The sequence below is a fragment of the Hemiscyllium ocellatum genome, chromosome 4 (assembly GCF_020745735.1).
Source record: "Hemiscyllium ocellatum isolate sHemOce1 chromosome 4, sHemOce1.pat.X.cur, whole genome shotgun sequence".
In the NCBI taxonomy this organism is placed as follows: Eukaryota; Metazoa; Chordata; class Chondrichthyes; order Orectolobiformes; family Hemiscylliidae; genus Hemiscyllium; species Hemiscyllium ocellatum.
Window position 1 is genome coordinate 4,288,815 of NC_083404.1, and position 27,770 is coordinate 4,316,584.

Consider the following 27,770-nt stretch of genomic DNA (forward strand, 5'->3'; position numbering starts at 1 on the left):
GCTAGTTGGATTGGCTATGCTAAATTGCCAATTGTGCCTAGGGATGTGCAGGATAGGTAAATTAGCCATGGGAAATATGGAATTATGGATCTGGGTCTGAGTAGGATGCTCATCAGAGGGATGGTATGGATTGAATGGCTTCCTTCCATACTGTAGGCATTCCATGATATGAAACTCAGCAAGTCTGGCAGTATCTGTGACAGTGTCACCGAACCCAACGTTGACTCTGTTTTCTTCCAATAGATGCTGTTGCATTTGGCCAACAATTTCAGTTTTTGCACCCAATAATCAGTTTGTATTAACAGAACACAAAGAATGGGTGGTCTACAACATGGTGGGTATATCAGATTTAATTGACTGACTGAGACAAGTTGAAATAATTCTAATCAATTAAATAAACCTGCTCAAATCTGGAAATGTTTCCAGTGAACATGGGTGTATAGTTATAAATCAATGCCTTCCCTTCTTCTGTTGTATTAGAGAAATGATTGAAGTTCCACCGTGCTGAAAAACAAAATACAACAGTTCTCAGTGGCAGAAGTATCTTGTTAATGATTTCCTAAATTTACACTTAAAGCCAGCAAATATTATCATTTGGAACACAAGGATATGCACAGAAAATAAACCATAAAAGTTATAAATTACTTCTCCTGTCTAACATACCTTCATTAACAAAAAAATCAGCTAAATACCAGGCGACTTTAACAGCTTCAGAGAAATGTGGGATATTCAATGTTGCATTCCACTCATAAGGGCTTCTCTCAGGGTGCCACTGAACTGCATAAATAGGGTATTTAATAGCTGTATACAAATAACAAATAATCAAATCAACAAGGAATACCAACACCAAAAGTTCTTCAAATTACAATTGCTGACTGTACACTACAAGGAGGAGCTATTAGCGAGTTTTGAGAAGATTTGTAGCTCAGGTTGAGGTTCTGGATGTAGGTTTGCTCACTGAGCTGGAAGGTTAGTTTTTGGACATTTCGTCACTATATTAGGTAACACCAACAGCAAGCCTCCAGATGACGCACTGGTGGCATGGCCTGCGTTCTATTTGTGTATTTAGTTTCCTTCGGTTGGTGATGCCAATTCCTGTGGTGACATAATTTCTGTTCTTTGTCTCAGGGGTTGGTAAATGAGATCCAAGTCAATGTGTTTGTTGGTAGAGTTCAGGTTGGAATGCCACGCTTTTAGGAATTCTCGTACATGTCTTTGTTTGGCTTGTCCTCGGATGGATGCGTTGACCCAGTTGAAATGGTGTCCTTCTTCATCCATATGTGAGGATACTAGTGAGAAAGGGTCATGTCTTTTTGTGGAGAAAGTGAGGTCTGCAGATGCTGGAGATCAGAGCTGAAAATGTGTTGCTGGAAAAGCGCAGCAGGTCAGGCAGCATCCAAGGAACAGGAGATTCGACGTTTCGGGCATAAGCCCTTTTTCAGGAATGATTCTTCATTCCTGAAGAAGGGCTTATGCCCGAAACATCGAATCTCCTGTTCCTTGGATGCTGCCTGACCTGCTGCGCTTTTCCAGCAACACATTTTCAGCTCGTCTTTTTGTGGCTAGTTGATGTTTGTGTATCCTGGTGGCTAATTTTCTGCCTGTTTGTCCAATGTAGTGTTTATAACAGTTCTTGCAAGATATTTTCTAAATGACATTAGTTTTGTTTGTGTCTGTATAAGGTCTTTCAATTTCATTAGCTGCTGTTTTAGTGTGTTGGTGGGTTTGTGGGCTACCATGATGCCAAGGGGTCTGAGTAGTCTGGTAGTCATTTCTGAGATGTCTTTAATGTAGGGGAGAGTGGCTAGGGTTTCTGGATGTGTTTTGTCTGCTTGTTTGGGCTTGTTGCTGAGAAATTGGTGGACTGTGTTCATTGGGTACCCATTCTTTTTGAATATGCTGTATTGGTGATTTTCTTCTGTGCTGCAGTGTGTGGTGGCTCATTGAAATAATGTTCTGATGCAGCTTCGTTTGTGGATGTTGGGATGATTACTTCTGTCGTTCAGTATTTGGTCTGCATGTGTTGTTTTCCTGTAGACGCTGCTTTGAAGTTCCCCATTGGCTGTTTGCTCTACTGTGACATCCAGGAATGGCAGCTTGTTGTTGTTTTCCTCCTCTTTAGTGAATGTTATGCCAGTAAGGGGATTATTGATGGTCTTGAAGGTTTCCTCTAATTTGTTTCATTTAGTGATGACGAAGGTGTCATCCATGTAGCGGACCCAAAGTTTGGGTTGGATGGTAGGCAGAGCTGTTTGTTCAAGTCTCTGCATTACTGCCTCTGCTAAGAACCCTGACATTGGGGATCCCATGGGTGTTCCGTTAGTTTGTCTGTAGGTTTTGTTGTTGAAGGTGAAATGGGTGGTAAGGCATAGGTTCACTAGCTTGATGATGATGTTCTTGGTGATGAAGTTGGTGGTGTTTGGTGTATGTGTCTTTGGTTCTTCTAATAACATAGTCAGTGTTTCCTTGGCCAGGTTGATGTTGATGGATGCGAACAGGGCTGTTATGTCAAAGGAGACCATTATTTCATCCGCTTCTATCTTGGTGTCTTTGATGGTCTTGAGGAATTCTTGGCTGGAGTGGATGGAGTGGGGTGAGTCTTCTACTAAGTGTTTTAGTGTTTGGTGTAGCTCCTTTGCCGATCTGTAAGTTGGTGTTCCAGGTAGTGACACTATGGGTCTGAGGGGGTGTTCCTGGTTTGTGAATTTTGGGTAATCCATAGAAGCGTGGTGTGTTGGATCCATCTGGTTTCATTTTTTGGAAGTCGGTCTTAATTATTTCTCCAGATTTCCGAAATGTTTTCAGGAGGCCTGTCCCCCCTACCTCAAAGACATCTCGGAAATGACTGCCAGACTACTCAGACTTCTTGGCATCATGGTCGCCCACAAACCCACCAACACACTAAAACAGCAGCTAATGAACTTGAAAGACCCTATACAGACAACAAACAAAACTAATGTCATTTACAAAATACCTTGCAAGAACTGTGAGCAACAGGCAGAAAACTAGCCACCAGGATACATGAACATCAACTAGCCACATAAAGACATGACGCACTCTCACTAGTGTCCTCATATACGGATGACGAAGGATACCACTTCAACTGGGACAACACATCCATCCTAGGACAAGACAGTCAGAGACATGCATGAGAATTCCAAGAAGCATGGCATTCCAACCGGAACTCTATCAACAAACACATTGACTTGGATCCCATTTTATCAACCCCTGAGAAAAAGAACAGGAAATTATGTCACCACAGGAAATGACATCACCAACCCAAGGAATCCTAAATACACAAATAGAAAGCGGGCCATGCCACCATCGCTTCATCCAGAGGCTCACTGATGATGTTACCTAGTATGGTGATGAAACGTCTGAAAACGAACCTTCCAACTCAGCGAGCAAACCTACATCCAAGAGGCTATTGTTGAAAATATCCAAGGTAAAAACATGACAAACTTTAACTTGACAGCAGACCTAAACACAGCAGCAAAAGTGCATAAAGTTTGTTCAGAAATGCAAAAGTTCATAATTATAAAAAATACAGTTGTTTCAAAGCAGAGTGCCATTTTAATTCACTTTTGTAGTCATTGAAATACATCAGATGTGTTTGTCCATGTTAATTTCACAGCAGCACAAAATATACAGGGTGGATGGTGAGTCTTTGATGCTCCAAGTCCACATCACATCGAATCATATTGTTAAAGAGAATGGAATGGAGCACATTATGCCAGCACCAATCAGCTACCACCTATCGCGTCTGCTCCCATTTTTCAGCACTACGTACTCAATGGCATTTCAAGTGATCATCTAAATATTTGTTAAATGTTATGATTGTTCCCACCTCTACCAACATTTCAGGCAGTGAGTTCCAGACACTCATCACCCTCTGGGTGAAACAATTTCTCCTTAAATTACATCTAAACCTCCTGCTGTTTACCTTAAATCTATGGCTCTACCCTGGGGAATCCTACTTATGCCCTTCATAATTTTGTGCACCTCAATCAGGTGACACCCTCAGCCTTCGTTGCTCGAAGGAAATCCATCTACTATATCTTCATAACTGAATTACTTCAGTCCAGGTGACAGTGTGGTGAATCTCCTCTGCATCTCTTCAGTGTCGTCACACCCTTTCTGTCAGTGATGACCAGAACTGCACACAGTATTCCAGCTATGGCCTAATAATATCTTTTACTGTTCCACCATAACCTCCCTCCTCTTGTATTCCATGTCTCAACAAAGGCAAATTCAAACGCCTTCTTAAGCAATCTATCCAGCTTTCTTGTTGCCTTATGGATCTATGGGCATGCACAGCAAGGTCCACCTTTGCTTCTTAATCTCTCCCCATTCATTGTGTACACCTTGTTTTATTAATCCTTCCAAACTGCATTGCCTCATACTCCATATATACAAGCTAGGGAAAAATCAATAATTCTTTTTTCGCACTAAAAGAGATCAAAAGATAACATATACAGATGGAGTACCGCCTATAAAGCAGTTACTTTATTATCAGCAAGCTGTGTTTAAAAAGTTCCATTTCTTGTTCATTTAATCATGTTTTCTGCTCTTCAAGAGCTCTGTTAACATGTAAGTTCCAGACAGCTATAATATAAAAGAAGAAAACATCAGGACACCCCTGAATGCTCAGTAATCTTATTCAGCAAATAGCAGACATGTGCACAGTTTAGTTCATTGTCTTTCTTCAGTTACCTGATCTCAGCCAGTAAAGCATGACAATAATCAGGATCCTGCCTTTCACCATCCAGTGATCACTGCTGGAAGTTGTGACTAAACATAGAAACATTGAAAGCAAGAAATGGAGGAAATCATTCAGCCCCTTGAGCCTGCTCCACCAGTCATGGCTGTCCATCTAACTCCTGTTATTGCTTTCTCCCCATACCCTTTAGCCCGAATAATATGTCTCCTTCGTGAAAACATTAACTATTTTGGCTTCAACTGCTTTCTCTGGTAGAGGAGGCTGAGGAGGGATGTGATTGAAGTGTACAAAATTATGAGCAGCATGGATGGGGTGGATCATAAGAATCTTTTCCCCATGGTAGACATGTCTAAGACCAAACAGCACACATTTGAAGTGAGGAGCAAGTAGTTTAAAGGAGATATGCTGCCTGAGAGGGTAGTGGAGACAGATATTCTTGCAACATTTATAAATCATCTAGACGAGCACTTAAAATGCCAGGGCACCATAGTCTCCAGCCCAAGTGCAAGTAAATGGGATTAGTGTAGTTTGTTGTTGATTGTTGGTATAGACATGATGGACTGAAGGGTCTGTCTCAATGTAATATGATTCTATTACCACTAGCTGGCTGTTCAAACGTCTCATCTCAGTCCTAAATGGCCAACCCCAGATCTCACAAATGTGACCCCCTGGTTCTGGACTCCCTGATCATTGGAAAAATCCTAATTTATACTGTCTAGTCCAATTAGAATTTTATAGGTTCCAACCCAGGCATCAGTCCGATAAACCTTTGTTACACTTCCTCCATAGCCAGAATAGAGCTGAAAATGTGTTGCTGGAAAGGCGCAGCAGGTCAGGCAGCATCCAAGGAGCAGGAGAATCAACGTTTTGGGCATGAGCCCTTCTTCAGGAATGAGGAGGGTGTGCCAAGCAGGCTAAGATAAAAGGTTGGGAGGAGGGACTTGGGGGAGGGGCATTGGAAATGCGAGAGGTAGAAGAAGGTTAAGGTGAGGGCGATAGGCTGGAGTGGGGGTGGGGGCGGAGAGGTCAGGAAGAGGATTGCAGGTTAGGAAGGTGGTGCTGAGTTTGAGGGTTGGGACTGAGACAAGGTGGGGGGAGGGGAAATGAGGAAACTGGAGAAATCTGAGTTCATCCCTTGTGGTTGGAGGGTTCCTAGGCAGAAGATGAGGCGCTCCTCCTCCAGCCGTCATGTTGCTATGGTCTGGCGATGGAGGAGTCCAAGGACCTGCATGTCCTTGGTGGAGTGGGAGGGGGAGTTGAAGTGTTGAGCCACGGGGTGGTTGGGTTGGTTGGTCCGGGTGTCCCAGAGGTGGTCTCTGAAACGTTCCGCAAGTAGGCGGCCTGTCTCCCCAATATAGAGGAGGCCACATCGGATGCAGTAAATGATGTGTGTGGAGGTGCAGGTGAATTTGTGGCGGATATGGAAGGTTTCCTTGGGGCCTTGGAGGGAAGTGAGGAGGGAGATGGCGCAAGTTTAGCATTTCTTGCGGTTGCAGGGGAAGGTGCCGGGAGTGGAGGTTGGGTTGGTGGGGGGTGTGGACCTGACGAGGGAGTCACGGAGGGAGTGGTCTTTTCGGAACGCTGATAGGGGAGGGGAGAGAAATAAATCCCTGGTGGTGGGGTCCGTTTGGAGGTGGCGGAAATAACGACGGATGATATGATGTATATGAAGGTTTGTGGGGTGGTAGATCCCCACCACCAGGGATATATTTCCCTCCCCTCCCCTATCAGCTTTGCGAAAAGACCACTCCCCACCTTGTCTCAGTCCCAACCCTCAAACTCAGCACCACCTTCCTAACCTGCAATCTTCTTCCCGACCTCTCCGCACCCACCCCCACTCCAGTCTATCACCCTCACCTTAACCTTCTTCTACCTCTCGCATTTCCAATGCCCCTCCCCCAAGTCCCTCCTCCCTACCTTTTATCTTAGCCTGCTTGGCACACTCCTCATTCCTGAGGAAGGGCTCATGCCCGAAACGTCGATTCTCCTGCTCCTTGGATGCTGCCTGACCTGCTGCGCTTTTCCAGCAACACATTTTCAGCTCTGATCTCCAGCATCTGCAGTCCTCACTTTCTCCATAGCCAGAATATCCTTCCTCAGATAAGGAGAACAAAACTGCACACAATATTCCAAGTGTTGTCACACCAAGGCCTTGTGCAATTGCAGCAAGACATCCCTGCTTGGACATAGGCAATCATAGTCTTTGCCTTCTTCACTGCCTGCTGCAACTGAATCCTTACCTTCAGTGATTGGTGTAAAAGGACACCCAGTCTCACTACACCTCCCCCTTACCCAGTCTGTCAGCATTCAGATAATATTCTGCCTTCCTGTTTTTGCTATCCTATTGGATATCATGACATTTATCTGCATTATTTTCATCTACCATGCATTTGCCCACATACTCACCTTGTCCAAATAACACTGGATCATCTCTGCATCTTCTTCACGGCTCATCCTCCCACCTTGCAAACTTGGAGATATTACATTTAGTTCTCTCATCCAAATCATTAATAAATACTGTGACTAGTTGGAGTCTAAGCACTGATCCTTGTGGTATCCCATTTGTTCCTGTCTCTCATTTGGAAAAAAGACCCATTATTTGTACTGTTTATTCTATCTGCAAACCAATTCTCTATCCATCTCAGTATTCTATCCCCAGTCCCATGCAATTTAACTTTACATGCTAAAGTACTGGGCAAGAAAAGAATCTGGTCTAGCCGTGATGTTCAAGTTGAATACTTTTCTGACATTCAGCATGAAGGTTTGGAAAGATTGAACTTCAATATGTGTTGTGCTTCATTATGTCTTAATATATTGCAATAGTTTCCATATAACGAATTACCTAGATACAGCATGACAATTAACTTGATCCAATTTTTATTTGAATGCAGCAGCTTTTATCATTACTGTTGTAGTTCTGGAGTACAAAATGCATATAAAAGTGTATGTTGCTGTAAAAACTTGGACTCCAAAGAAGGCTAGTAGGCTCGATGGCCACTTGTGGATCAAATTGCTGTCAAAAAACAAGGCCAGTGCCCATTCCTTGTGGATTGGATTCTGGATTGACCAATTTGCCCTAACTACAGCAGAGGTTGTGGCACTCAGCAGAGATTCGAACATAAAGAATTAAGCAGTAATATTCTGATGATCTAATTATACCATCAGCATACTGTAGCTCTAATTAGGGAAAGCATGTGGTAGAATATAAAGCGTTAGGAACAAAGTGTGAAGCATGCTAGCTAATAGTATCGAGCTGTAGAATAATAATCATGCTTTAGCCTGCTCAATCACTTGCCAGTGACTACTCTGTTTCAGTTGACAGCTTAATGAATCATAAATTACATCATAAAAGTGGGATAGGAGGTTGGAATACTAAACAAAACTGAACTAAAATAGTGCAATGAACAGTTTTCTGAATGTGCATGATTAAATAAGGGTATCTGAGCATATGAAGAAACAGCAGGTTGGAAATTCACCAATTACATGGGAGGAACCTCCAACCTCCTTTCATTAAAGGCCTTACAGTCCCTCAGACCTGTTCAGCCATTCAAAAAGATCATGGCTGAACTCAATGTAACCTCAAGTTTTCATTCCTGCCCAATGCAGATAACTTTTTATCTTTCATTAAATAAGGCCAATATTGTTCACATGTGATATCACTAGTACCCTGCTTAAGAAATCCCTCCCTACTTCTGTATATAAAAATAAATGTTCAGGTTGAAGTTACATATGAAACATATAACCTGTGTGTTTTATTCAAATGGTTTATTAATAGATATTTCAGTTCAGCAATAATTATTTTTATTTACCTTCCACAGTGGACACATATTCCACTCTTTGATTGTCCGTATTTGTAGTCAAGATTCTGTAGAAGCTATTCAATTTTTTGTTGTTTGTAAAATTCTAAAATTTATCACATAAGAACTATAATTAGAATGATGGAAGTAAATAATGAAAACATTCCTGTAGCAGAATCAATATGGTGCAACCGAATTATAAAGTCTATTTTCATTTGAGATAATGGAAGTTGTACAATTGTAAAGTACCACTGACTCTACAGTATTTGTAAAATCTAGCTAAATTTTAATTTAATGTTGAGAACCATGAACCCATCACAGGGAGAGTTTTGAAACAAAAACAGTTCAGAAAAAGGGTCACTGGACTCAAAACTTTAACTCTGCTTCTCTCTTCATAGATGCTGTGAAACCTGCTGAGTTTCTCCCACAATTTAAGTTTTGGATTTCCTGCATCTGCAGTTCTTCCTTTTAAGTGGGTGGGATATTGTCTACATTACGTGGATGTTGTACACGTTAATGGCTCTTAATTTCAAACAAATGAAGTGAGAAGTTATCTTCCCCATCCACTTTTCAGTGCATTTTTTTTTTAAATGTGCTACTTGTTAGTCTGTGAAACTGGGACAAACATGATGGTTTTCTTAGATCGATTTTTACACAAATAGTTTGCTCCTGATTTGTTCACAGGGATTCAGGAACTCATTCAAAAATTCCCAACAAAACACTATGCTCATGCATTGCCCAAAGCAAGGTTTATTCCCTCTTGTTGCCCCTGTGATTCTCTTCTTAAAATTACCATCAAGTTTCAGAGTGAGGTTTAAACTTGACCCAAACAAGGTCAGTTTTCCCAGTAAAGAGAACTTAGATGAGAATTAAGAGAAACCATTAAGAAGTGGTGTAACATACACAGCATTTGATTAACTGAATTTCAGATTATCTGAACAAGATCGCAAGGTCCTGATGCTTGGCTATGTTATCCGGCACTTGATTAACCAGACTAAATACTCCCCCAACCTGTGTCCTTCAGATAACTGAAGTTCCTCTGTAAATGTAAGATAATAACTTATAATTTTGCTCAGTCATTATAAGCCAGGATCTCTTTAAAAGTGGTAGATAGGGCTCAATTTTGGAATTTCTACTTCCATTCCCAACTAGATAAATAACTGATCACATTTCATCATTTAAACTTTGATTATTTTTTAAAATTTAATTTAAATTAAGAAAAATCATCCCAAAAGACAACAAAAAATATCTACTGACGTGTTTTACTTTTGAACTTAGAACAAGTATAGTAAAGAACCATGTACCTAAAATTTAGGGGTCATTCAAATTTACTCAAAAGCAGTTAAACTTGAAAAGGTTCAGAGAAGATTTACAAGGATGTTGCCAAGGTTGGAAGGTTTGAGCTGTATGGAGAGGCTGAATAGACTGACCTCAGAAGTTTATAAAATCATGAGAGGCATGGTTAGGGTGAATAATCAAGGTCTTTTCCCTAGGAGAGGGGAGTCCAAAAATTAGAGGGCATAGGTTTCAGGTGAGATTTAAAAGGAACCTAAAGGGCAACTTTTTCACACAGAGGGTGGTGTCCGCATGGAACGAACTACCATAGGAAATTGTGGAGGCTGGTACAATTACAACATGTAAAAGGCATCTGGATGGATGTATGAATAGGAAGTAATCAGAAGGACATAGGCCAATTGTTGACAAATGGGACTACATTAATATATTTGGACAGAAGGGTTAATTTCAATGCTGCACATCTCTATGACTCAATATTTAATAAAAGAAAGATAGTTGAGAAAACTGCCTAAATTTTACCTTCACGGATACGCCCCAATAGTGGTAGTGTCCCGTCAGAGGTCGGATTTGTAATGCTTGTAACAGGTTTTTAGGAAAATTCTTGAACGTTCGACTATGCAGGCCAGCTGAACAAAATAACAGAAACTAAAACAAACATTGACTCAACTGTTCCTTAAATAACTTAATTATTATTTCTTCCTGTTTAGAATTCTGGCCACTCATGGCCAGTGAATATAGACATGCATGTTATAATCAAATATTAAACTGTTGAAAATATCAGACCTGGTAAGGGCAACATGTTTTAATTAAATATTGATGAAATTCAAGTCCTATCTATTAAGTATACAAAGATGCATCAGTTCTGTGGACATATTGCAGTAAATCAGTCCCCATGAGCAATGTGACACCTGCAATATTATTGCACAAAGTATTTCAATAATGTAGAGGGTATCTTCAGTACTGATGCTTTTATTATTCAGAAAGTCAAACAAAATGTAATTCCTGTGACAATTTTCAATTAAATAATGTTCCATGCCAAAATCTGTGTGACAAGCCATCTAACTTAGTCAGATCATCATTACTGATTTGCTGATGTGGCCCAGCAGCAAATATTGCCTCGACATTGTCATGACGTTAGGCACATCTGCAGCATCGGTCATTTTGCTCCCTTTTGCTATAATTCTAAACATAACAAGCAGCAAAGCTTTACATTTAAATAAGATCAAGGGCTGTTTTATTACATAAATAAAGCCAAAAGATATTAAGTTAAAAACACAATGCAGTTATTTGTATCAAATTTTTTTCTAAGATTAAAAGTAGATTCAAATAAAAGTAACTGAGAAAACTGAAAGACAGTTCAGTCCATTATCATTGCAGGCCTGTTACTTGCTTGAAGGTTTCTCTTTGAGGTACAAAGGTTGAAAACTTAGAGTTAGAATTCAGCAGTGTGATGGCTTCTCTAGCTGTAGAGTTGGCGTTTGTTTGCAAAGGGAGATTCAGTTAACAAAGCAGGCTTAGAGAGAGAGAGAGAGGGAGGGAGAGACGGGGGGAGGAAGAGGGGGAGGGAGAGAAAAAGAGAGAGATTTCTTCTCATTTCTGCGGCCACTTTCAAATTAGCTGCAGTCTTTTGGTAGAACAGTAGCTATTTTTGAAAAGCCTTTCTCATGAACAAAGTGTTGCACAAAGGGAACGGATCTGCAAGTGTTCATGTTGGAGATTGCACTAAGCTCCATTCAACCTGAAGATTTCACAGTCTCAGATAGAAACAGGAGTCTAGCTCCAGATTCCAATGGAGACAGGTGTAACATCAAACTAATTGTTCTAGTTATTATGTCTAATTGGTCAATGTAACATGTACCTACTGCTATCATGCAATAAACTACATATTGTTCAGACAAGCTCCTCTCCTCATTAAGAAGCACATCCTCGATCACTGTTTACCAAATAGGTCCTTAAAATTAATACAGAAATGAGGATTGCCTGGTAGCCACCACAGGTGCTGGGGTGCACGGCTACACAGACAAGAATATTTTGATTTGATTTGATTTTACGTTTCCATTCCAGTTTTGTAAGTTTTCATTGACCAGTAAATTTTGTTTACATGACAGTGTCCCACCAGGGGATATTGAATTTGATTAATGTTTTCTTTGAAAGAGTAATAAAGAGGATTTGTAGAAGTACTCTATGTGAATGATTTGGTGATGGTTTGTTCAACATATACAACAGTGACAACTCTCTTTAAGGATGCACACTCAGACTTTCCTGAGCTGTTCTGCTTAAAAGAATATCTCACAACTTTATATAGGTCACCACTGAAAGTGACTGCTATGTTAACTTTTGATAAAACATCGTAACTCCAAGGAGAATCAATTATGCTAGAATTCCCTGCAAAGGTTTTTTTCCAGTGTCTTGTTTGTCTCTAATGTTTTAATTAATATATTGGGTGACCATCTCAAAAATCTATTAATTTTTCAATGATGTCTGCAGATTGAAATGTTACAAATCCAACCACATTGTGTTAGAAAAGTGCAGGAGAGAAAACGTGGGAACTGTAAGACCTATTAGCCAAATGTCAGTAGTGTGGAAAATACTAGAATCTATTATAAAGAATGTGATTACTGGATATTTGCAAAATAATTGTCTGGTTAGATATAATCAAATGGATTTATGAAGGAGAAGTCTCATACTTTTAATGAGGGGGGACCATTGTTGTATCTGAATTTTTAGAAAGTTACTGATAAAGTCCCACACAGGAGATTAGTAAACAAAATTATAGCCCCTAGGATTAGGGACAATTCATTTAGCATGGTTAAGGCAGAAAGTATAAACAGGTCGCTCTCAGATTGGCAGGTTGTAGTCAGTGGGATGCCTGCAGTATAAGTTCCTTTGATTCACAATCTATATCAATGATGCAAGTATGCAGACGATATAATAGTAGGTGTTGGGACAAGGTATGAACGTGTGCTGTGAGGAAGAATCGATAAAACGTGGCGCTGGAAAAAGCACAGAAGATCAGGCAGCATCCGAGGAGCAGGAGAGTCGACATTTCAGGCAGGACCTTCATCAGGAATGCGAGGAGGATGCAAAGAGGCTACAAGGGGATTTAGACAGGCTGAGCGAGTGAGCAGAGAGAGTGGCAGATGTAATACATTGTGTAAGTGTGAAGTTATCCATCTTGATAGGAAAAAACTAAGCTATAGAGTGTTTCTTATCTGATAATAATTTGCAAAGTATTCATGCACAAAGGAACAGAGGTGGCCTTGTTAATTAGTCACTGAAAGCTAACTTGTTGGTCCAGTAAGCAATTTGGAAGGTAAACAATATGATAACCTTTTTCACAACAGGATTGACCTACAGGGATTAAGAAATCTTAATTCTATGGAACACTGCTAAGATTGCACCTGGAGTTCTGATCCCTATGATTGAGGAAGGATAAACTTGCCATTAGAAACTTGCAATGGAAGTTCATCTCCATGATTCCTGGGTTAGCAAAACTGTCCTATGGGGTGATTTAAGTTTCAGAGTCATTATTCCCTAGTGTTTGGGAGATTGACAAGCAATCTCACAGGAATTTATACAGTTGTTACAGGGATGAATTCAGTGGCTCCAGAATGAATGTTTCACCTGCTATGGGGACTAGAACCAGAATACATAGGCTCAGATAAAGACAAGTCAATTTTGGAATGAGAATAGGAGGACTTTTGTCATTCACAGGGTGGTGATCCTTTGGAATTCGCTAACCCAGAGAGCAGAGGAAGCTCAATCATTCAATAAGTTCATACCAAAGAACAGGAAATTAGCACAGGAATATGAGACAGATGATCAACTATAATTGAGAATAGTAAAGTTGGCATATACCTGCTCCTTTGTTCCGAAATCTCTCACCTTTAAATAGGACCCATCATGTTTTCTAAGAAGTAACTGAATCCAGAGCAGCCTCCTTTGTGACTAATATAGAGGGCACATACCAGTTTGCCTGCTATTGGCTAGCAATGAATTAACAAGGTGACTCTGGAAACTATTTTTATATGCTATTTCTATTGTTTAAAATGTAAAATTAGTCTTTCTTGAAATAAAATATTCTAATGACCTGATTATGACAATGTAAAAATCTACCATAAACATCCATTTAACTCACCTGCACAAAGCAGAGACAGGAAGTTACACATTTTACCGTTTTAAAAATATACTAGGTTTTTTTGAAAAATAAGAAATTGCAACAAAACAGTACCCAATGCAAAGAATATCTGGCCAGCAGGAAATTTGATAACAAATCAGTTGTTGTCACTCGAAATATGTCTTCGATGGTATGATGATAAGATTGATAGGTCCCCAGGGTCAGACCAGATTTATCCTAGGTTGCTCCTGGAAGCGAGAAAGGAGGTTGCTAAACCGCTGGCAAAGATCCTTGCTTCCTCACTCTCCACAGGGGTTTTACTGGAGAATTGGAGGGAGGCAAATGTTGTTCCACTTTTCAAGAAGAGGAATAGGGAAATCCCTGGCAATTACAGACCAGTCAGTCTTACATGTGTGGTCAGCAAGGTTTTGAAAAGAATTTGGAGGGATAGGAGTTATGACTATTTGGAAAAGAATCGTGACACAGCATGGCTTTGTGAGGGGCAGGTCATGTTTCACAAATCTTATTGAGTTCTTTGAGGACATGACGAGACAGGTTGACGAAGGTCGAGCAGTGGATGTGGTGTATGTGGACTTCAGCAAGGCATTTGATAAGGTTCCCAATGGTAGACTCATTCATAGAGATGTACAGCACGGAAACAGAACCTTCGGTCCAACTCATCCATGCCGACCAGATATCCCAACCCAATCTAGTCCCACCTGCCAGCACCCAGCCCATATCCCTCTAAACCCTTCCAGTTCACATACCCATTCAGATGCCTGTTTAATGTTGGAATTACCAGCCTCCACTGCTTCCTCTGGCAGCTTATTCCATACACGTACCACCCTCTGTGTGAAAGAATTACCCCTTAGGTCTCTTTTGTATCTTTCCCCTCTCATTCTAAACCTATGCTCTCTAGTTCTGGATTCCCCCACCCCAGGGAAAAGACCTTGTCTATTTATCATATCCATGTCCCTCATGATTTTATAAACCTCTATAAGGTCACTCCTCAGCCTCCGAAGCTCCAGGGAAAGCAGCCCTAGCCTATTCAACCTCTTCCTGTAGCTCAAATCCTCCAACCCTGGCAACATCGTGTGAATCCTTTCTGAACCCTTTCAAGTTTCACAACATCTTTCTGATAGGAAGGAGACCAGAATTGCACACAATATTCCCACAGTGGCCTAACCAATGTCCTGTACAGTCGCAACATGGCCTCCCAACTCCTGTACTCAATACTGACCAATAAAGGAAAGCATAACAAACATCTTCTTCACTATCCTATCTACCTGAGACTCCACTTTCAAGAAGCTACGAACCTGCACTCCAAGGGCTCTTTGTTCAGCAACACTCCCTAGGACCTGACCATGAAGTGTATAAATCCTGCTAAGATTTGCTTTCCCAAAATGCACCTCATATTTATCTAAATTAAACTCCATCTGCCACTTCTCAGCCCGTTAGCCCATCTGGTCCAGATCCTGTTGTAACCTTCTTCGCTGTCCACTACACATCCAATTTTGGTGTCATCAGCAAACTTACTAACTATACCTCTTATGCTCACATCCAAATAATTTCAATAAATGATGAAAGGTAGTGTACCCAGCACCGATTCATAAAGTCAGGAGGTATGGGATACAGGAGATTGGGCCGTCTGGATTCAGAATTGGTTGGCTGACTGAAGGCAGAGTATAGTTGTAAATGAAAAGTATTCTGCCTGGAGGTCAGTGTTGAGTGGTGTCCCACAGGGCTGTGTTCTTGGGCCTCCGCTCTTTGTAGTTTTTATAAATAAGTTGGATGAGGAGGTTGAGGAGTGGGTTGGTAAATTTGCCAATGACACAAAGGTTAGAGGTGCTGTTGATAGTATCAAGGGCTATTGCAAATTGCAGCGTGACATAGACAGGATGTAGACCTGGGCTGAGAAATGGCTGATAGCGTTCATCCTGGATAAATGCGAAGTGATGCATTTTGGAAGGTCGAACTCGAATGCTGAATATAGGATTAAAGACAGGATTCTTGGCAGTGTGGAGGAACAGAGCGATCTCGGTATTCAAGTGCATAGATCCCTCAAAGTTGCCACCCAAGTGGATAGGGTTGTTAAGAAAGCATATGATGGTTTGGCTTTCATTAACAGGGGGATCGAATTTAAGAGCCGCCAAGTTTTGCTGCAGCTCTACATGTCCCTGGTGAGACCACACTTTGAATATTGTGTTCAGTTCTGGTCGCCCTCTTATAGGAAAGATACAGAGGCTTTGGAGAGGGTGCAAAGAAAGTTTACCAGGATGCTGCCTGGACTGGAGGGCTTGTCTTATAAAGAGAGATTGACGAAGCTTGGATTTTTCTCTCTGGAGAGAAGGAGGAAGAGAGGAGACCTGATCGAGGTGTACAATGTAATGAGAGGCATGGATAGAGTCAATAGCCGGAGACTTTTCCCCAGAGCAGGATTGACTGGCATGAGGGGTCATAGTTTAAAAGTAGGTTCTTTATGCAGGAGAGTTGTGAATACATGGAATGCGCTGCCAGCGGTGATGGTGGTGGCAGCAGAATCACTGGGGACATTTAAGCGACTGCTGGACATGGACAGTAGTGAATTGAGGGGTGTGTTGGTTAGGTTGTGTTATTTTAGATTGGGAATAAAATCTTCGGCACAACATCTTGGGCAGAGAGGCTGTTCTGTGCAGTACTTTTCTATGTTCTAAGAATAACACTAACAAATAGCTGAAGGGAATTTTCAGCAACTCACCTTTTGTAAAATTCAAAGGCAGAGCCAGATTAATCGTGTTGGTTCTAGTAAGAATATTTTCTCCACTGGTAAGAACTATTAGTTCCTGAAACCCAAGACAAATGGCCCACACAGGGAAATGGACACCTTTATCGTTTGCCTGATAAATCAGATAAATATTAATAGCTCCTTTTTTAATATCTGAAATTTCTCTTACAGACAGGTGAGCGTTTACTTTTCCCATCATCAAATCACTCTTGGTATTTTTTTTTCATCTATTAATCACCACGAGTAAATCACCTTGGTGTTTGTAATGGAGTAATTTACACACAAAGCCTATTCAGGGCAATTAGCACCTCTATCAAAATCTGATGAAGAATTGCCAGACTTGAAATGTTACCTCTGCTTTTTTTCTACAGATGCTACCCTGTCTGCTGAGTTTCACCAGCAATTTCTGTGTTTTGTTCCTGAAGTAATTGGGTCAGATAGGCCTCATTAACTATCTACCATGCCCCTATGGTACCCTGCTTGTCCAATATAAGTTAGCCCAATTTGCTGTGGACAGACATTGTCAGCAGTGCCCCAGCTCACCTGGAACACACCGGCATCCATGTTATTGCAGACATATTGAAAAGGCTGTTGTGCACTCAGACTAGCAACAGCACTCTCTAGCCAACCTGCACAGCTCACCACAACGATGGATGGAGGGTTATACCCGAAATGTCAACTTCTCCAATTCCTGATGCTGCCTGGCTTGCTGTGTTCTTCTAGCTTTCTGCTTGTCTACTACTGATGGATGGAACAGCAGATGGGAAGATTGGTGCTCCATTTTGTGGACATGATTCTAGAGGTCCTCGTGGATAGGATGGTATAGAGGCAGAATGTCCTGTTCCTCCTGGAGGACGAAATACCACCAAACCATTCCAGCCTGGTCAGTGGTCAGCACAGTCTCAGCCATCAGGAGAAACGTTATCTAACAGCGCAGGAAGATGGTGAATGACCATCTCCACACCAGCAGGGTGAGTTCACTATCGTCTCTTAGTTACCTCAGACCCAATCTATGTCTCATCTTCTACCCACTCACGCAATGTCACTTTCACTATTGCATGTAGCACGTTCCCTCACTAACCCCCTCACCCCTGACCCCACCCACCCCACCCAATCACTGACCCAGCATGCCCTCAGCACTGCCGACTCGTTCACTCAGGGAACAACCTTTCCTCCACCCACACCACCTCTGGCAGCTGTGCAAGACACTTTCATGACAAACCATCCCTCCCCTTATATCATTTGAGGAAACAAATGCCCCACAGGCTCAAAGACAGGGCCAAAAGAGCCAGGATGGTGAGTGGTGCCCATCATTTGGTTTCTCAAATCCAGGAGAGGTCCTGTGGAGATGCAGAGACATACAAGCCCTTGCCACTGAGGAAGAACCATTGCTCACTGCATTGCAACACTAACCCACAAAGTAACTGTTTATTCACCTGCCACAATGCATAATCCTCGGATTCAACATTCTCTCTCTTAACTCCCACAGGCACCTAAGGATGTCTCGAATGTCTGCCATCAAGAGGCCTACCCAACAAGATATGTCCTCATCCATCTCTGAGGAACAGAACATGGATAATGAGAGGGACCAGTGGCCAGGCTCCTCAGGGTGAGCTGGATATCCCCACAGTCCTGTAACCCCCCCTGGGAGCTCCCTCAGGGTGGGCTGAATAACCTCACAGCCCTGCACCCCCACCCACCCCCCACCCCAGACCTCCCACCCATTCAACCCCCACCCTAATCCCCTCACCCCACCCCCCCACCCCACTCCCCCATCCCAGACTCCCAAGCCCCCCCTCCCGCGACCCCCACATCACCCACCCCTCACCCCCACCCCTGACCACTCACCCCCCCCCAGTACCGCCCCCCCCCCCCCCCGGGAGCTCCCTCAAGGTGAGCTGGATATCCACCCAATCCTGTACCCAACCCTCCCCCCACACCCCCAAATCCTGGGAGCTCCCTCAGGGTGAGCTGGATATCCACACAGTCCTGTACCCCCCCCCGGGAGCTCCCTCAGGGTGAGCTGGATAACCACACAGTCCTGTACCCCCTCCCCGGGAGTGCCCTCAGGGTGAGCTGGATAACCACACAGTCCTGTATCCCCCCGGAGCTCCCTCAGCGTGAGCTGGATAACCACACAGTCCTGTACCCCCTCCCCGGGAGTGCCCTCAGGGTGAGCTGGATAACCACACAGTCCTGTATCCCCCCCGGAGCTCGCAACAACAGCAAAATGACATTTGATTTGATTTATTGCTGTCACAGAGGGGTCCTGAGCTCTCTGCATGGGCCTCTTCCTCACAAGAAGAGAGGCCAATACATGTGGCGCTGGAGGATGAACCACATATCGGTGTTCCTGAAATCTCCACTCAGTCTTCCACCTCTAACTTGTATGCCTCCCTCTCAACCCTGTGGGAGTTCAAGATGAGAAGGTTATACTTGCCTTTGGGCAGAATACACTCTGGGATCTCTAAACAATATTACCCCTGGGGTCATTTGACTAAATTTCCAAGGTCAATGTGCTCCACTTTAGGGTAGCTTTCTCCAAACAGCTGCAGAACCCTGGACTGCATCAAGAGATAGTGGGAAGGAAAGAAAGATGAATCTCTGAGGGTGCATCAGTAGCACAAATGACATGTCAGTGTGTATACATTAAGGCCTTTGTGAATCTATGTTGCTTTTCACCATCATCTACGTGTGTGAGAGTATCCATCTAATCATAACTGCAACATCGAAGGTGCAGGGTCCAAATATCCTGAGTGCTACCATGATCCAACTGATGAAGTGAGCAGTTTCTGCACCATGAGCAGGTGAATCATAGGTCACTGTTACTTTGGCAACTATGCTCTATCTTTCCAGGTAGACAACAATTGTTCTTGCATGACAGGCAAGGGTGGGATTCAGTTGCCTTCTTGTGATGGGGCAGCAGTGCTTAGGGCAAGGGTCTGGACTGTACACGACAGGCGCAGCAGGTCAGGTATCATCCAAGGAGCAGGAGAATCGACGTTTCGGGCATAGGCCCTTCTTCAGGGCTTATGCCCGAAACGTCGATTTCCCTGCCCCTTGGATGCTGCCTGACCTGCTGCACTTGTCCAGCTCTGATCTCCAGCATCTGCAGTCCTCACTTTCTCCCTGTACACTACAGGCTAATGCCTAAGGTTCACAAAGCATTGAGTGCTTACAACTGTCTTTCAGCTTTAGTGTATGGGAGTCTACCTAATGGTTTTGTCCTTTGAAGAACCTCTCATTGCTCAAACTTGAAGCCCTCTCCCTCACAGAACAAAATAATTGATTTGCCCGCTCAAGGATGTTGGGATTGGAGCAATGATGAGTGGGCATGAGCAATGCCAGATCAGCCAGGATCCTATGAAGGGCAGAGCAGGCAGACCCTTGCCCGAAGCACTCCTGCCTCTATCATAAAATGACAACAAAATCCCACCCGATGGGCTGAATGGCCTAATTCTACTCATTTATCTTACAGTCAGTCAATAAGTGGAGCACAGGGGTCAAATGGCCTACTCCTGCTCTATGTAATACATTGGAATCGATTATCAAGAGGAAAACTATTTAAATGAAAGACTGAGTGTTAAAATAAAAATGACTTAAAATAAGCAAGCCTCAAATATTTAATCTAATACCTCATTTAAATAGTACATCTGTATTTTATTAATTATATCTATACAATCAATACTATTCTGTTACCTTCAGTGTAAAGTTATAAATGATGGCTGAAATCTCAGCAAATCTGGAATTGAGAACAGAAGAACCACCGCCTGGAAAGAGCACCCTGAATAAGGACAGGAAATGGATACAGTCCATGTTCACAGATAGTGTCATTATCTGGCTCGTAAAGCATAATGAGCTCAGTAACAATGAAGTTATATCCTCATTAGGACAGGAAAATTATGGTGATTTAGCTTCATCTAATACATTTTTAGAACCAAATATGAAACAAAACGATTCTTATTAGTATCACATCTATAACACATTAAAATACAGTATTCATCATACAACCATTCTGTCACAATTTCAACGCAATGACAGTAATGGCTGTGCATGTGTTCATGAGCATTTATGTCGATAGTATTAGGCAAGAACTTTCAAAAGTTGCTTGGGGGGCGGGGCGGGGGGGCGATGTTTGCAAGTAAAAGGCACAGCTGCAAAATGGGAAGCCTTCAAAAATGAGATAATGAGAGTCCAGAGAAAAAAATGTTCCTGTTAGGGAGAAGGGCAAGGCTGGGAGATGTAGGGAATGCTGAATGACTAGAGAATTGAAATTTGGTTTAAGAATAAGAAGGAAGTGTATGTCAGGTTAGACAGCAGAGAACGGGTGAATGTCCAGAACAGTATAAAGACAAAAGGAGTATACTTAAAAGGGAAATCAGGAGGGCAGAAAGGGAATACGAGACAGTTTTGGCAAATAGAATTAAGGAGATCCAAAGGGATTCTACAAATACATTAAGGACAAAAGGGCAACTATGGTGAAAATAGGGACTAATAAACATCAGGAAGGCTGCCTATGTGTGAAAACACATGAGATGGGAGATACTAAATGAATATTTTCTACTTTACAAATGCTACAGGAAGGATAGAAAGGGAGGCAAGAGAGGAGGGGGAGTGGCATTTTTGATAAGGGATAGCATTACAGCTGTGCTGAGGGAGGATATTCCCGGAAATACATCCAGGGAAGTTATTTGGGTGGAACTGAGAAATAAGAAAGGGATGATCACCTTATTGGGATTACATTATAGACCCCCCAATAGTCAGAGGGAAATTGAGAAACAAACTTGTAAGGAGATCTCAGCTGTCTGTTAGAATAATAAGGTAGTTAGGGATTTTAACTTTCCAAACATCGACTGGGACTGCTATAGTGTTAAAGGTTTAGATGGAGAGGAATTTCTTAAGTGTGTACAAGACAATTTTCTGATTCAGTATGTGGATGTACCTACTAGAGAAGGTGCGAAACTTGACCTACTCTTGGGAAATAAGGCAGGGCAGGTGACTGAGGCGTCAGTGGGGGCACACTTTGGGGCCAAGGACCATATTTCTATTTGTTTTAAAATAGTGATGGAAAAGGATAGACCAGATCTAAAAGTTGAAGTTCTAAACTGGAGAAAGGCCAATTTTGACGGTATTAGGCAAGAACGTTTGAAAGCTGATTGGAGGCAGATGTTCACAGGTAAAGGGATGGCTGGAAAATGGGAAGCCTTCAGAAATGAGATGACAAGAATCCAGAGAAAGTATATTTCTGTCAAGGTGAAAGGGAATGTTGGATGACTAAAGAAATTGAGGGTTTGGTTAAGAAAAAGAAGGAAGCATATGTCAGGTATAGACAGGATAGATCGAGTGAATCCTTAGAAGAGTATAAAGGAAGTAGGAGTATACTTAATTAAGAGGGAAATCAGGAGGGCAAAATGGGGACATGAGATAGCTTTGGCAAATAGAATTAAGGAGAATCCAAAGGGTTCTTACAAATACATTAAGGACAAAAGGGTAACTAGGTAGAGAATAGGGCCCCTCAAAGATCAGCAAGGCGGCCTTTGTGTGGAGCTATAGAAAATGGGGGAGATACTAAATGAATATTTTGCATCAGTATTTACTGTGGAAAAGGATATAGACTGTAGGGAAATAGATGGTGACATCTTACAAAATATTCAGATTACAGAGGAGAAAGTGTTGGATGTCTTGAAACGGTTAAAGGTGGATAAATCCCCAGGACCTGATCAGGTGTACCCGAGAACTCTGCGGGAAGCTACAGAAGTGATTGCTGGGCCTCTTGCTGACATACATCACCGATAGTCACAGGTGAGGTGCCGGAAGACTGGAGGTTAGCAAACATGGTGCTACTGTTTAAGAAGGGCGGTAAAGACAAGCCAGGGAACTATAAACCGGTGAGCCTGACCTCGATGGTCGGCAATTTGTTGGAGGGAATCCTGAGGGACAGGATGCACATGTATTTTGAAAGGCAAGGACTGATTCAGGATAGTCAACATGGCTTTGTGCATGGGAAATCACGTCTCACAAACTTGATTGAGCTTTTTGAAAAAGTAATGAAGAAGTAACAAAGAAGACTGTTGAGGGTAGAGCAGTAGATGTGATCTATATGGACTTCAGTAAGGCGTTCAACAAAATTCCCCAGGGGAGATTGGTTAGCAAGGTTAGATCTCATGGAATACAAGGAGAACTAGTCATTTGAATACAGAACTGGCTCAAAGGTGTAAGACAGAGGATGGTGGTGGAGGGTTGTTTTTCAGACTGGAGGCCTTTGACCAGCGGAGTGCCACAAGGATCAGTGCTGGGCCCTCTACTTTTTGCCATTTACATAAATGATTTGGATGTGAGCATAAGAGGTACAGTTAGTCTGTTTGCAGCTGACACCAAAATTGGAGGTGAAGTGGGACAGCGAAGCGGGTTACCTCAGATTACAACAAGATCTGGACCAGATGGGCCAATGGGCTGAGAGGTGGCAGTTGGAGTTTAATTCAGATAAATGCAAGGTGCTGCATTTTGGGAAAGCAAATCTTAGCAGGAATTATACACTTAATGGTAAGGTCCTAGGGACTTGTTGAACAAAGAGACCTTGGAGTGCAGGTTCATAGCTCCTTGAAAGTGGAGTCACAGGTAGCTAGGATAGTGAAGAAGGCATTTGGTATGCTTTCCTTTATTGGTCAGAGTATTGAGTACAGGAGTTGGGAGGTCATGTTGCGGCTGTACAGGACATTGGTTAGGCCACTGTTGGAATATTGCGTGCAGTTCTGGCCTCCTGCCTATCAGAAAGATGTTGTGAAACTTGAAAGCATTCAGAAAAGATTTACAAGGATGTTGCCAGGGTTGGAGGATCTGAGCTATAGGGAGAGGCTGAACAGGCTGGGGCTGTTTTCTCTGGAGCGTTGGAGGCTGAGGGGTGACCTACCAGAGGTTTACAAAACTATGAGGGGCATAGAAAGGATAAATAGACAAAGTCTTTTCCCTGTGGTCGGGGAGTCCAGTACTAGATGGCATAGGTTTAGGGTGAGATGGGAAAGATATAAAAGAGACCTAAAGGGCAACTTTTTCATGCAGAGGGTGGTGTGTGTATGGAATGAGCTGCCAGAGGATGTGGTGGAGGCTGGTACAATTGCAACATTTAAGAGGCATTTGGATGGGTATATGGATAGGAAGGGTTTGGAGGGATATGGGCCGGGTCCTGGCAGGTGGGACTAGATTGGGTTGGGATATCTGGTCGGCATGGACGGGTTGGACCGAAGGGTCTGTTTCCATGCTGTGCATCTCTATGACTCTATCAGTGTTTACTGTGGAGATGGGTATGGAAGATAGACAACATGGGAATTAAATAACGACATCTTGGAAAATGTCCATATTAAGAAGGAGGTGTGCTGTATGTTTTAAAACAATAAAGATGGATAAATCCCTGGGGCCTGATCAGATAAACCCTCAAAGTCTGTGGGAAGCTAGGGAAGTGATTGCTTGGCCCCTTGCTGAGATATTTGTATCATTGATAGCCACAGGTGAGGTGCCAGAAGACTGGAAGTCTAATGTGGTGCTACTATTTAAGAAAGGTGGTAAGGAATAGCCAGGGAACTATAGACTGGTGAGCCTAACATTGTTGGTAGGCAAGTTCTTGGGAGGAAACCTGAGGGACAGGATTTACATGTATTTGGAAAGGCAAGGACTGATTAAAGATAGTCAACATGGCTTTGTGCATGGGAAATCACGTCTCAAAAAACGTGATTGAGTTTTTTGAAGAAGTAACAAAGAGGATTGGTGAGGGCAGAGCAGTGGATGTGGTCTGTATGGACTTCAGTAAGGCATTTAACAAGATTTCTCATGGTAGACTGGTGGCAACGTTATGTCACATGGAATAGAAGGAGCATTAGCTATTTGGATACAGAACTGGCTCAAAGGTAGAAGATGGTAGTGGAGAGTTGCTTTTCAAAGTGGAGGCCTGTGACCAGCGGTGTACCACAAGGTTTAATGCTGGTTAGACTGCTTTTCATCATTTATATAAATGATTTGGATGTGAACATAGGAGGTATGGTTAGTAAGTTTGCAAATGACACCAAAATTGGAGGTGGACAGCGGAGGTTACCTCAGAGTACAACGGGATCTTTATCAAATGGGCCAATGGGCAGAGGAGTGGCAGATGGAGTTTAATTTAGATAAATGCGAAGTGCTGCACTTTGGAAAAGCAAATCAAGGAAGGACTTATACACTTAATGGTAAGGTCCTGGGAAATGTTGCTGAACAAAAAGACCTTAGAGCGCAGGTTCATAGCTCCATGAAAGTGGAGTTGCAGATAGAATGTGTTTGGTATGCTTTCCTTTATTGTTCAGTGCATTGAGTGTAGGAGTTGGGAAGTCACGTTGCAGCTGTACAAGACATTGGTTAGGTCACTACTGGAATAGTGCGTTCAATTCTGGTCTCCCTGATATAGGAAGGATGTTATGAAACTCCCAACTCAGGTCTGTACATTTGTAAAAACTGCAATAGTAACTCGCTTAGCAGCTATTTTTAAAAGACTTAAGCCTACTACCCATAAAAGCAAGCTGCTGCAATGAAGATGTCAATAGCATTACTGTGAGAAGAGACTTTTACTTATTCAAAGTTTGGCAGAAGATTTGTAGCTCGGGTGCTCGTTGTTGTGGTTCTGTTTGCCGAGCTGGGAATTTGTGTTGCAGACGTTTCATCCCCTTTCTAGGTGACATCCTCAGTGCTTGGGAGCCTCCTGTGAAGCGCTTCTGTGATGTTTCCTCCAGCATTTATAGTGATTTGTATCTGCCGCTTCCAGTTGTCAGTTCCAGCTGTCCGCTGCAGTGGCCGGTATATTGGGTCCAGGTCGATGTGCTTATTGATTGAATTTCTGGATGAGTGCCATGCCTCTAGGAAACGGCAGGTACAAATTACTGTAAATGCTGGAGGAAACATCACAGAAACGCTTCACAGGAGGCTCCCAAGCACTGAGGATGTCACCTAGACAGAGGACGAAACGTCTGCAACACAAATTCCCAGCTTGGCGAACAGAACCACAACAACTTTTACTTATGGATGTAGATTTGTTCATTGAGCTGGAAGGTTCATTTTCAGATGTTTCGTCACCATACTAGGTAACATCTCAGTGAGCCTCCGGACAAAGGTCTGCTGATGTTTCCTGCTTTCTATTTATGCGTTTGGGTTCCTTTGGGTTGGTGATGTCATTTCCTGTGGTGATGTCATCACCATAGTAAATGACATCACCAACCCGAAGAAACGCAAACACATAAATAGAAAGCAGGAAATATCAACAGACCTTTGTCCGGAGGCTCACTGAGATGTTACCTAGTATGGTGACGAAACATCTGAAAAAGAACCTTTCAGTTCAGTGAGCAAACCTACATCCTAAGCTATAGATCTTCTCAAAACTCGCTAACGTTTACTTATTTTTATGAAAAAGATGGTAGTAAACTCCAATCAGTTGTATAACTCACCCATTTATGGAATGTAACAGCTCCGTATATTCAGCCTCTGTTAGTTTCGTGCTTTAGGAAATTTAAAACAAAAGTATTTAATTCTACACTGATTTTCTTGTGCAAGAGCTCGGTACATGGAATTGAAATTTGATGTGAAAAGCTTATGTCAGAGTTACATCCATTCTAAAATACAGGTCAAATTTTAGACGAGTTAGCAACTGGAAGATGCCTGCTCAAAATTCTTGGATGTAGGCAATCAATGAGAGACTGAGGCCAAAAGCTGCTGTCTCAGAAATTCTACAACCTGTAACGGAGTTGCTGCAGCCTTACCTTTGCCTTTAGAAAACAGATGTGGGATCTGCATGAGTTGTCAATCCAGAAAGTTATTGAGTTCAGAAATGTTGAATGATAAAATTCATGAAACATCAGTTTTGACAGTAACAATTCAAAAAAAATTTCCTCAACTGTGTGACTGAGATCAGTTTGTGAAAATTGCTAGCAGGAAAATATTTCTGTCTTGGATTTCTTATCATGCGACTTACTCTGGACATTCACACATACACATTACAGGCAGAAGAGAAGCAGCAGGAAATGAAACTGATAGAGGTACGCAAGTTAAAGGAGAAAATCTTTTGTGACAATCAAAACATACCGCCACATTGGTGAGATCTCCGAATATCGGTTTAATAAGGCCTCAAAACATTCCTAGCATAAAGAAGGGCAAAATCAGGATTGTGTACACAGGCCTCCATTTGCCTGTATGGTTGCAGCTCCAACACCACTTGCTAGGTAGAGATAAATAGATTCTTGGGTCCTGGGTTCAAATCCATATGGTGGAATATAACACAATATGAATCTGAATTAAGATTCTAATGAAGACTATGAAACCACTGTCACATGGGGAGAATGCATCGTATGTGAATGGAATAAGGTGTTGCAGGCAGAAGTAGCAGTGGAGGATGCAAAGCATCCCAAACTGGAATTGTTAAGGTCATAGATAATAAAAGAAACTTGTGGAGCAGCAGCAAAAGGAAATGTTAACGCTTCTGTCAGCATTTGCACAGGCACCCTTCGAGAGAAACTGAGATTTTCATCTTTACTGGGAGTGCCGTGATGTCTCAGACAACTCCACTGATGCCCAACATCAGGGAAAGAGAGGTCACCAGCATGGACAATCAGATATAGCTGGACATGAGTGTTTAAAAAAAGCAAAAGTGTGGTGCTGGAAAAGCACAGCAGGTCAGGTAGCATCTGAAGAGCTGAACAGTTGATGTTTCAAACAAAAGCCCTTCATCAGGAATCTGCCCGAAATGTCAACTTTCCTGCTCCTCAGATGCTGCCTGAGCTGCTGTGCTTTTCCAGCACCACTCTCTCGACTCTAATCTCTAGCATTCTGCAGGTCTCACATTCGCTTTTAAAAAAATTGAATCAATCCATTCAGATAGGGTTTGACACATCTTCAGTGCAGGTAAAGCTCAAGCTACCATAGATACAAGAACAGGTCAGAGGCTAGGAGTACTGCGGCAAGTAACTCCCCTCCTAACACCCCAAAGCCTGTCTACCATCTATAAGGCACAAGTCAGGAGAGTGACAAAATACTCCCCACTTGCCTGGATGAGTGCAGCTCCAACCC

The 27,770-nt window shown here is 42.4% G+C and overlaps 1 protein-coding gene across 3 annotated transcripts in view; it reads right to left on the reverse strand.

Moving 5' to 3' along the window:
* Positions 1-340: 340 nt before the first annotated feature.
* LOC132810512 (gamma-glutamyl hydrolase-like) overlaps positions 341-27,770 on the reverse strand; it is a 46,296-nt gene continuing 18,866 nt past the window's right edge. The window contains exons 3-9 of one of the 3 annotated variants that reach the window (XM_060822666.1): positions 26,156-26,206; positions 20,394-20,478; positions 16,668-16,806; positions 10,333-10,439; positions 8,530-8,623; positions 664-801; positions 341-504 (exon numbers count right to left, since the gene is read on the reverse strand). In XM_060822666.1, coding sequence (XP_060678649.1) covers positions 383-504; positions 664-801; positions 8,530-8,623; positions 10,333-10,439; positions 16,668-16,806; positions 20,394-20,478; positions 26,156-26,206 — 736 coding nt within the window. In that variant the 3' untranslated portion in view covers positions 341-382. Of the gene's footprint in view, positions 505-663; positions 802-8,529; positions 8,624-10,332; positions 10,459-16,667; positions 16,807-20,393; positions 20,479-26,155; positions 26,207-27,770 lie in introns of all 3 variants that reach the window. The other 2 variants (XM_060822667.1, XM_060822668.1) reach the window with 2 other exon arrangements.